Below are 11,534 nucleotides of genomic sequence, written 5' to 3'. Positions count from 1 at the left end.
GATTAAAAAAAACATTTTTATTTTGTGATAATGTTTCAGTTGATTATGTAAAATACATAATTTTTTTGTTGCTGCATTAAAAAATAATGAAAATTTATAATTATTTTTATTATTATTATTATTATCATTATTATTGATACTAAAATATGCTATATAAAATGTTATGTGTACATATGTAAAATTAAAGTCGACCTTGTAAAATGTATTCAATGCTGGTATTAATGTATTCTTTTTTAGGCGTCATATCAAATCCAAAGAAAGCACTTAATTGTTCACGAACTAAAGAAGAATGGTTAAATCATACTGTAAACTAAATAAATAAGACATTTAAAATTTACCTTGTTTCTTAGTTATACTCATTAAATTTGCGGTCTGGAGAATATTTCTAATTTCGGATAGAATTTCATCATCTGTTGGGAATCCTGGTGGTAATATCATATTTCCTGTTTGAGATAAAGGCACTGAGAATTGACTTATGGGTCTCATTGGTAAATCATAGTCATTTTGATTTATTAGCTGTTGTTGTGGTTGTTGTGGTTGATTCAACATAAAACTATTAGTACTCATCATTGGAGTTAATCTTCCATTGTTATAATCAGGTCCAAAACTATGTACTGACATTGCAGATGGAATCATTGGTGGTGCCATCATGAAATCTTGTGTACCAACTCCTCCATAATCTGAGCCTGCTACTGAACCACCACCAAAACCCATTGGACTATGTGATCTTGTACCTCGCTTATCATATACAGAGACGTTAGTGTCACGATAGTAATCATAATCACCTGCTTGACTTCCCGCATATTGTGTTCGACTATCAAATAAACCTGATTGATTACCATATGTTTGATGACTTCTATAAGTATTTCCAGTCTCTTTAGTACCAGTTGATCCTAATTCCCAAAGTTCTTGTTCATAAACACTCCATTTCTTTAATGGAATCATTTTCTCATCGAATTTTTCATCATCTGCAACAATAATCTTCTTTTGTTTTTTATCACCCACGACTACACGTGTATTACCCCATGAGAAATCATCAAAATGCCAGAAGGAATAGATAGGTAAAAAGAAAGAAAAGACAGGAATAGCCAAGATATAAAAGATCATCCAACCAATATGCTGCCATTGTCGTTTAAGAATAAAGAGGACAGCTTGTAAACCATAGATACCAGCTAACATACCCAAAGCTAAAACAGGAATAGGACCTGATTTAGAGGCAATGACATAAATCAAATATACTAAATAAACAACAGAAACAGGTAACGTCAATGTACCAATCAAATCAATCAAGACTACAAAACGCATAGAAAGACAACAAAAGCCACAGAGGTCAGGTAATAAGATAACTTCAAACAAATTATGAATGGTCGAATTAATCCATCGACGACGCTGTGATAGAAGGACACGCCAGCGATCAGGAGCTACAGTCTTACATTGTGCATGAGGGGTAAACTTCATTTTATATTGAGGAAAGTGTTTCATCATGAGGGTAGTCAAATAACGATCTTCACCAAGATGTAACAAGTTCTTTTTGTGAAGTGTGTCAACATGATTATCAGAATAGTCATGAATAATCTTGGGAGAAATAATGAGAGGCTCATTCTTAATAGGTGTTCGAATACGATACATACAGAAACAACCAGGTAAACAAGTGACGGCGCCAAACAGGGATTCAAAGGCTTTGGCTAGATGATGTGAAATATAGTATTCATAAACTTGAATCATGGTTGTCCAAGAACGATCCTCGTTGACAAGCTTAGTTTCACCACAAAGACCGATAATGCGACCATCGTGCAACATACGAGAAATCATATGATTAAGAGCATCAGGGAGTACCTCTGTATCTGAATCCACCATCAAGATATACTCATAAAATGAAGGATTAACTCCAATGACATTCTTAATTTGATGATACATTTCGAGTTCAAGTGGTGTCATTTCACTGTCGAAATGAACCTTATTCAAGAAATTCATACAAATCATTTGAGAATCACGTTTACCTCGGTTACCAGGTTTAGCACGTTCAGAGGCTTTACCAACCTTGACAACTACAACGTAAGGGACAACATGACCCTCACATTCATAGAGACCTGAATAGACTTTACCATAATTGAGTTGTTTAGAACCCTCACCAATTGATTTGAACATGAGAGGCTCAGGATCATTCTTGGTATCATATCCCAAAACATCAAGTACAATACGTGGCGTAGGTCGATCGTTACCACTACCCATGATCATACCATCAGCAATAATAAACAATAATTTGCGCTTATCATCATAGTTCATAACTGTCAATGAATCAATTGTCTTTTTCAACGATTCTTCGTCTTCTGTATAACAGGGGACTTGACAAATGACAAACTTATCGTGGTCCTCTGGTGTTGGAGCTCCACCAAATTGAAGAGCGGCCAAGAATTTGACACCTGTCACGATACACATCAAAACGGCTGCTGCTAACAACATATAATTTGTAAAGAGGCAGCGGAAAGAATCACGTTCATCCACATCACCAATATAAAAGAAGTTATCCAAGCAAGCCATGTTCATCTCTTGTTGTTCAGGGGTCATGGATCCACGATATTGATTCCATTTATCAGTAGCATCTGTACCACTAAATTTACTAAAGATTTCTTCTACAGTGGGATGTAGGAAATGATAATCATTAGATGTTGACCCAGAATCGTAAATTTTAGTTGTTGACATGTAATCATTAATATCATAGACACGGCCATTAATGGCCAATGCAAGTCGACTCCAGCCTTGATAGTCATCATGAAGCGTACTGATAGGAATCACAACCTTACCCTTTTTGTAAAGGCTCATGGTAGGTAAGAAATAATTCCAGTACCATTGAGGGTCGCCCATTTTAGCCAAAGTAGGAAGAGTACGTTGATCACCAGAATAATGGACAAAGTTGGTCATAATGATCGTATTATTTGGAATAATTTTGATTGTAGGAGAACTAACAAGTCCACCACAGGCGACGGTCAAAGGCGGTGGAATTGAATAGGATACATCCATACCAGCTACTTCAGCCATCAAATCAGGTGTACCAATATAAGGGGAGGAGCCATGTTGACTTTTGGCAAAATTTGTAATATCATAAACAGTACCACGAACACTTACAAACATATCGTCAGGGATACCATGAGCTTGTACATTGGCGGTTGAATACATATTACGTGTACCAGGACAAATGACTTCACCCAATCCAACAATAATGAAAATCGTAAAAGAAGAGAACAAAAAGATAAGTATACATAGTGTCACCTTTTCACGCCATGCGATCTGAACATCTTCTCGTTTCATCTTTCCAAACCAACGTAAAAATGGAGAAGGAATCCACCATGTCATTAACCAAACAAATCGAACCCACCAAATACGAACTGCTGTAATTGGCATTTCTTCAACTGACTCATGTTGAGGTGTTTGATAATCCTCTACCATTTTACTCATATCCATATTAGGGCCGAATCTATCGAATACATTATACACATTAGAAAAAAAAAAAGAAAAAAAACACCTTTTATATATATATATATATATATATATATTATCTTACCCATCTGATAATCCTTTCATTCCCCATTCAGATTCTTCACCCCATTGACTTCCTTCCATATCACGCTTCAGACCATCCTCACTATCTACATAACTAGCACCATCTTCATAAGCACGAACATGCCCTTCATCCATGTATCCAATTGGCAAAAGACGATCTTGACTATTTTGATAATAATTATCCATAGCCATCATATTTGGATTATGATCTTCACCACCACCAACACCACCAACACCACCAACACCACCAACACCACCAACACCACCAACACCAACACCACCACCAGCAGCAACAGCAGCAGCAGTTAACATCTCTTGTTTAGGATCAAGTCCTTTAGCCCGATCACGCTCTTCCTTCTCTGCCGCACGTAAATTATCTTCTAATTCTTTCCAAGTTCTATAGGCGATCCAAATCATCTCGTGACCTAAATAGGCATCTTCGTCCGACCAGTTCATGATCGCTCGTACATCAGCCACCTGATCATGTTCGGACTTGGACGGATCAATCTGTAATGAGGTCACGAGTCTTTCGTAACGCACCAAGAACTCCCCATAGGTATAATAATTAGCATAATCGACTGAAGATCGTAGTGTTAAATCAGGTAACAATAACGCCCTCACTTGTGCCTTGACTCGTTTTGAATCAAATAAATCCGGACTCTGTGAATCATTAGGTCTAATATGTATGATGTTGTAAAGACGTGTGTCAGACATAGTATAGAAGAGATCACGTACTGTCATGTAGAGTTGATCCATGACAGTGGTAACCTGCATATTTTGATAGGCCTCCTCTGCATCCCTAATCAGTTTTTGTTTACGCATCTCGTCTGCATCTCCATTTTCGGGAGTCAATGTTGACTTTTCACTAATTGTGTTGTTTCGACGTTTATTAGGTCGTTTCATGGAAGGAGCACGTGTTGGCTTACTCGTTAATTGAGCTTTTACGATCGTTGTATTATCCTTTGGGTGAGATTCAGTAGCCATAGCTGAGCTTTCAAATAGAGTGGATACAAATGAATTCGTGCTATTGTCACGCAAGAGACTGACAAAATCGGGTGATAAATCATCCAAGTTCTTCTCCAAGAAAGAATCTACAGTATAATGAACAGTTCCCGAAAAGTGATGAATACCAAAGGAATAAGCATGTCCAGATTTGGCAAAGGATGAATGAGATCCATAGGAACGTTGAACGTTGGCTAAAAAATTAGCATTCGTAGCATCTGTAGCACCTGTTTGGTATTTAGCACAATCTCTATCCATGACACCCACAATACCGCCTAAGCCAAGAGCAGCAGATTTGTTTACACCCTTTTCTCTTGTAGAAAGATGATCTTGTTGTTGTTGTTGTTGATGATGATAATAATGATGCTCTTTACCTATCAAGAGTTCTAAACAAGCAGAGTTATCCATTGTAATCACCTTGGGAAGTAAAACACCATCACGAATCATGCTAGCATTTAAACCCTCATGATCATTAAATCTTTGATCAATGATAAATTGATGTACACGTTCATTAGCAAAATTTGCACAAAACTCTTCAAATCCATTTGATTTAAAGTTCTGAAACCCAAATTGATCCAAGATACCTACAAAATTAGCAGGCTCACCATCATTATAACATATTTTAGTATTGATGGATTCGACTATCCATAAGAAGAGAACATGATAAAGGGCCCGAGCAAGAGCATCTCTTTGTTCAGTCGCACCCTGGGTATTTAAAAACATTGTACAAAGTTCCTTTCGAATCAATCTCAGTTTATAAGTCAGTGATTGTTCCAACTTGGATGGTGAGACACCCAACATGACAGCGACGACTTCAAGCACGTCCATATTCCTAACTGAACAAGCCTCCTGAGCTATATTACCAGCATCATGACCCTCTTGAAATTGAAGATTACCAATATGTAAAATACAAGCAAGAAGTTGAAAGATTTGTGTTACTGTCTTGGCCTTAAACCCACAAATTTTGAGAGAACTTTTGAGGTCGGCAAAGGCGATTTCATCATTTATTTCCGGTACCTTGATTGTCTTGGATTGATTAAGATAATTAAAAGATTCTGGAGGAAAATTAATATGAAGAGCAGTTTGTTCTTCTGGACTTGTACCAGCCAAAAGAGAATAAAAGACATTAAATGAACGTTCTTCTTTTGGAGCAAAAGTGACTCGAGTTTTATCAAATGCAAATGTTAATGTTTTTGCACCCACAATACGACCTCGTTCAGAAAATTGAAGCTCTTGAAACATACCAAACTTTGAAGCTGAATTATTTTGAGTTGTCTTTGCATGACCGAATGCTTCAAGAATAACAATTGAACTTTTAATTTGTTGTTGAAGTTTATTTTCCTTTTTAGAATGAGTTGATAATAAAAGAAGTTCATTAAGTAAATGAGATTTTGTTGTACTTTTACCAGAACCAGTAATACCACTAATATATAAATTACTATTAATAAATTATCCAATAATAACGTTGCCCTATTTATTTCTCGGACTAACCCCGCTTCATATATTGTAGATTTTTTTTTTTTTTTGGGTTTGGATATAAATATTTGATTTTATAAATGTATACAACTATTTTACCTTAAAATAATACTTTGATCTTCACCTGTCCTTCGCATATGAAAATAAATTTTAGCAGCTAAATCATATACATGAGGCTGCATAAAAGGTTTATTTTCAACCAAGTTTCTATAACCTACATCAGCATATGACCGAAGTGTAGCATCATTAAGTATTTCCAAAGGCTGATATGGATTAACAACAATAAGGTTTGAATGACCTGCATGGGTATATGGTTGATTACGTTTGTATCTACTTGAAAGAAAGTTGACTATGCTATCTTCAGACGGAGATTGGCCAGAAGAGTTTAATAAGAATGTTAAATCTATACGAGAATCCTCTTGCATCCTATATTAAACTCTAGCACTTTATATATGAATAAAATGAGGAAAATGACCTTAAAACACTAGTAAATAAATAAAGAAAAAAAAAAGAAAAAAGAAATAAAATAAAATAAAATCTATCTTAAAATTTTTATATTTAGCAATAAAATAATTGACTCCCTTTTTTTTTTTTTTTTTATACATATAAATATTTATATATTTATTTGGTGGAACCTTAGAATTCAACCATAAAGGTTAAAATAACATATAATGCGGGGATTGAAAGATATGGAATTGACCAACAGCAGCAACAGTAATAATAAAAAGCTTGCATTCTTATTTTTAAGGGGAAATGGGAGCATATTTCTAAATACAGCATTTTTATTATTATTATTTGCATATGAATTAACAACAAAATAAAAGAATGCTTAAAAGTAATAAACAGTCATCTTTGAGAATCACATTAAGCATATATTTTTAATTTTTCTTGTTTATTTTGTTATTTTCTTGTATAACACTTTTTCTTATGAATATGGTCAATAACACGATTCAATGGATGGATAAAAAATGAGTGATCCTTGTCATCTAAAGCAAAACTAGCATACTTGAACTTATATCAACATCCTCAAATAACTAATCCTAATACATATAAAGAATATGAACAAAAAAAAAGAAGGTCATTCATTAATCTACTGCTAGAATCATTTATAAGAAATGTTTTGAATGAGGAAAAACAAATACTAGTATATATGTATATTTGAAAAGACTAATAGTAATGTCTCCATTATCAATTCAATTTATAGTACTTTAGTTTCAATAGATAAAGTATCTTTACATGTACTTTCTTAATACAATTGCTGCAGCAGTTACTCTAAACATGATATTAAACATTAAGAAAAGCAGCCACATTGAAAAGCACTAATTTCTAGAGATATTAGTTATGATTTAAGCTTTATCTCAGAAAAAAAACCCCCCGTTTGGCTATAGGTTAATAAGTCCAAGCCTAATTCTATGGTATAATTCTAGATTACATAATCTGCTTTTTATATGCAAATAGGATAAAGATTAGAATAATAGAGCAAGAATGTCTCTACTTAAAACAACAATTATTTCATTTTGATATAATCAGTAACGATTTTATTTAATACATTTGTTATTTATTGTATGAAGAAATAAAAACAGTAACTTTCACAGTACTGTAAGTATTTTTTTTTTTTTTTTTTTTTTTTTTTTTTGCTATTGAAAGTAAACTATACATTTTTAACCTATTACGTAGTTATACTAATTTTAGGCAATGATGTATAATTGCCGAAAAATTTCAACATTGACTTCTACTTGTGGGTTACAAGATATATTGGAATAAATCCGTTATTTTAACGAAAACTTGCAAATAAAATGCTTTTGAGTATTTTGTATACGTCGTTTATCAAATTCAATATTGATCATTATCTAAAAAAAAAAAAAAAAAAAAAAGTACTTTCAATTGATTCAATAGGAACATGCCAAAAATGAAAATAGCTTTCTTTCATGTGATAACGTGCTTCGATAAACAGCTTGTTTTTTTTTCCAATAAGAGACAAACTATTATTCATTTATCAAAAGACATATTCACATTGCTTCATATCAAATCAAAGTATTTCTCATAAAAATATATACAACTTACTGGTGCAATTTAATCTATTGCTTATATGATGAGAATTTTATCTTGATCAAACATTAAAAAACTAGCTAATATGAAAGATGCATAACAAAGGAGGCATCAGACAAAATATTATCAATTTTATTTGCGCTACTCTTTTTTTTTTTTTTTTTTTTTTTTTTTTTTTTTTTTAAAAAAAAAAGAAAAATTGTTGTATCTGTATAATATTGAAAACATGCTAAAATAAAATTTTCATGGCTAAATATGTATACACATATAAAGAAAAGCTAATGTGTAGTAACATGATTATACATTTGCTTATGAACGCAGTAGTGTGCATAGAGGAGTCTATTCTACTTTTATTTAGACCATTTTATTCCCTTTTCTTAAATCTCGTAAATCGAATGCTTACTCCCAAAGGGAATATTTACGTAGTTTTATAGAAGATGTTATACACCGTTATATTGTAATAGAACTAAATAATGAAACCTATTACTAGTCAAGCAATGCATATATATACATGCTAATTTGTGGGTATACACCTTTCATTAAAAAAAACATATATTATCATAATATTGATGCAATACAACAAATAAAAGAGAAAGAAAATTTCTACATTTAAACAAAATATATTGAGTCAGTCAAATAGGATAAATTAATGCGAGTACATATAGTCTTGTTAAATTTAACAATTTGTATGCAGTAAAGAATATTCAATAGTAACAATAAAAATCTTCTTCGAAATAATCTTTCTTTTCCCTATAGAACAACTTCCTTTATTATAGTGTATCAAAATGATTTTCATTTGTTGGCACTACAAAAAAGAGAAAAGAAATAAAAATTAGTTGAAAGTTATTTCAATTTACTACTATGGTAATAGTTGTTATGCTGAGTTAAATGAATTTGACATTAGCGGCGTTTTTATTATTTAAACAAATTTCTTCTAAAGTAAATAAATAATAATGTTGCTTTTTTTTTTTTTTAAATTAAATAATGTATATTTTATAGGAACAAAATGACTTTTATATGCTTGTTATTTTTATTACATTATTCCTGAGAACACATATAGATCAATAATAAAACTATTTAAAACAGGCATCATGGCTTTATCCAAAAAAGAAAAACTGCTAATCCATATTTAACTGCTATATTCTCTTATTCATTTATATGCAGCTTATGACTACCATTCATATTTTTGATTCGGTCATTCGCATTTAAGATGTTTTTTTTTTAAAAAAAAAAAGAAATTAAAGTCAATTTTGTTTCTCTTTATATATACAGCAATAAAGCTTTAAGACGACGGTAAGACAAAATAATATGTCAAAATAGAGTTGTTTATGTTATGAGTTGTACACATAAATTGTTCCATTTGATTCTTAAAAAAAAAAAAATCCATGTAAAACCTTCCTTCTTTTTTTTCTTTTTTCATACTAGAAAGAAAAAAAAAAATTCTTTTCGAACCAGATTTACGAATAGCAGAATCAAATGTCTTAAACACTTTTTTCTCCGATTCTTCTAAGAGAGCCTATTATTTGACTCTCCATCCGTTCTCTTTTTTCTTTATTTTTTTCTTTATTTTATTTTATTTTTTTTATTTGTTTTACATCCCCGGCCATCAACAAAAGAATAAAGAAAAAAAAATTTTTTTTTTATTCATTGCAGCCATAAAGTATCTCTTTTTTATTTTTTCCTTTCATTTATTATCAGTTCAGATCAGATCAGAAAAAAAAAAGAAGGGAAATGACAGTTATGAGCAAAACTGAACTTTTAGAGAATATTGTAACAAATGAAAATTTTAAAAATATTGATCCAATAGGTAAAATATACATGTTATATATATGTATTACATAATACCGACCCTTTAATTTTGACATTTTTTTTTCTTTTTTTTTTAAAAAAAAAGCTTCTGAAGATATTTTAGCAGAAGATAGTAAAAGCCAGAATGAACATATAGAATTTGGAATTGATCGGTCTAAACAAGGATCTACTTTAAACGGTATATTAAGTATTATTTGTGTAGTTGCTGGTACAGGTGCACTTGGTTTACCTTATGCCTTAGCACAAGGTGGATGGATTGGTCTTTTCATTCTTGGACTTAGTTGGATTTTATCAGTTTGTAAGTTTCTTATATAGTGAACCACATACACACACACACACACACACACATTTGTATATCGTATTAAAAACATATATATATATATATATATATATATATATATATACATACATTTATAGATACTGGTATTATTTTGATACGATCCATGTATTATCATCCTGAAAAAAGACTAGCATCCTATCAAGAAGTAGCGACAGAGGCTTTTGGTAAAATTGGTGGTTGGCTTTCATTCTTCTTTCTAGCCATTACCTTGATAGGTGTCCCTGTTCTTTATTTATTATTGAGTGGATTAAATATTCATAATGTTGCTGCAGGCACTTCAGCTGAATTGACTTTCCCTATTTGGGTTATCATCTGTTCATGTATTGTGGCAATACCCTTTTTATTTTTCAGATCATTAAAAGAAATCAGTCTATTAAGTTACTTTGGTGTTCTTACAACTGTCATCGTCATCTTTATTGTCCTTGGTGTCGCTGTCAAAGATGCTCCTAATCAAGCTCAACATGTTCATCACGATTCTGTTATTTGGAATATGTTTCCTATTGCCTTGAGTTCAATTGCTTTCAGTTTTGGTAATATACAATTTTTTTTTTTTTTTATGAACTGAGAGAGAAAGGCTAAACATCCCACATATCTATTTAGGTGGTGCACCTGTCTTTTGTCACGTTGAACAATCACTGAAGAAACGTAGAGATTGGGATAAAGTAGTGACATTTAGTCTTACAATTTGCGTTATTCTCTACTTTTGCTCATCCATACCAGGTTATATGGTCTATGGCGTCGACGTTCAATCGCCAGTCTATGATAGTATACCTTCAGGTGGACCGAAAACAACTTCCATCATCTTGATTACGATCCATTTGATTTTAGCTACCCCCATTTTATTAACTTCCTTTGCCATCGATGTTGAAAGGATGCTCAAGATTGGTCCTGATCATCGTTCCTTTGTTGTTGAATGGACACTTCGTTTCTTATTCCGTGGCGGACTTATGGTCCTTGTTGCCGTCATTGCCATCTTTGTCCCTTTCTTTGGTGATTTCATGTCTTTATTAGGCGCCTTTTCAAATTGCGCTTTAATCTTCATCTTCCCCGTCCTCTTTTATTATAAACTGACTGGCTTTCGAGGTAAACCTTGGTATGATTATATCTTGGCTTTCTTAACTCTCTTGATGGGTATCGTCGGTCTCATCTTTGGTACCATCTCTGCTATTCAGGCTCTTAATAATGATTTCAAATCTAAAAGTCCTAGTTAAAAAAAAAAAAATAATAATAATTTCGGACTTCCCCTCTTTTAATATAAATGTATATAAATATATATATTTTTATAAACATGTATACA

The 11,534-nt window shown here is 32.2% G+C and overlaps 2 protein-coding genes across 2 annotated transcripts; one reads left to right on the top strand and one right to left on the bottom strand.

The window, feature by feature from the left end:
• Positions 1-71: 71 nt before the first annotated feature.
• BX663DRAFT_542898 (chitin synthase) lies at positions 72-6,536 on the bottom strand. The gene is made up of 4 exons (XM_051530828.1): positions 6,139-6,536; positions 3,563-5,986; positions 339-3,475; positions 72-279 (listed from the first exon to the last, which is right to left on the bottom strand). The coding sequence occupies exons 1-4, from the start codon at positions 6,462-6,464 to the stop codon at positions 182-184; spliced, it is 5,985 nt and encodes a 1,994-aa protein (XP_051382834.1). The 5' UTR covers positions 6,465-6,536; the 3' UTR covers positions 72-181.
• Positions 6,537-9,668: 3,132 nt separating this feature from the next.
• Positions 9,669-11,531, top strand: BX663DRAFT_454056 (transmembrane amino acid transporter protein-domain-containing protein). Its single transcript, XM_051523810.1, has 4 exons — positions 9,669-9,895; positions 9,983-10,195; positions 10,315-10,767; positions 10,838-11,531. Exons 1-4 carry the CDS (start codon positions 9,820-9,822, stop codon positions 11,446-11,448), a joined length of 1,353 nt encoding a protein of 450 aa, XP_051382833.1. The 5' UTR covers positions 9,669-9,819; the 3' UTR covers positions 11,449-11,531.
• The last annotated feature ends 3 nt before the right edge of the window (positions 11,532-11,534 follow it).

Source organism: Cokeromyces recurvatus (assembly GCF_025118155.1).
Source record: "Cokeromyces recurvatus strain NRRL 2243 chromosome Unknown BX663scaffold_12, whole genome shotgun sequence".
Taxonomy (NCBI): domain Eukaryota; kingdom Fungi; phylum Mucoromycota; class Mucoromycetes; order Mucorales; family Mucoraceae; genus Cokeromyces; species Cokeromyces recurvatus.
Note: the sequence above shows the minus strand (reverse complement) of the source record. Positions and strands in the feature narration are given on the sequence as shown.

What these genes read in the sequence shown, in the direction of transcription:
- BX663DRAFT_542898 (XM_051530828.1), bottom strand. Translation starts at nt 6,464, where the DNA reads ATGCAAGAGGATTCTCGTATAGATTTAACATTCTTATTAAACTCTTCT. An exon ending in ATGAAAGGATTATCAGATGG is followed by an intron (nt 3,476 to 3,562) that starts GTAAGATAATAT and finishes TGTATTCGATAG; the next exon opens with ATTCGGCCCTAATATGGATA. An exon ending in GAGTATAACTAAGAAACAAG is followed by an intron (nt 280 to 338) that starts GTAAATTTTAAA and finishes ATTCTTCTTTAG; the next exon opens with TTCGTGAACAATTAAGTGCT.
- BX663DRAFT_454056 (XM_051523810.1), top strand. Translation starts at nt 9,820, where the DNA reads ATGACAGTTATGAGCAAAACTGAACTTTTAGAGAATATTGTAACAAAT. An exon ending in TAAAAATATTGATCCAATAG is followed by an intron (nt 9,896 to 9,982) that starts GTAAAATATACA and finishes TTAAAAAAAAAG; the next exon opens with CTTCTGAAGATATTTTAGCA. An exon ending in TAGTTGGATTTTATCAGTTT is followed by an intron (nt 10,196 to 10,314) that starts GTAAGTTTCTTA and finishes ATACATTTATAG; the next exon opens with ATACTGGTATTATTTTGATA.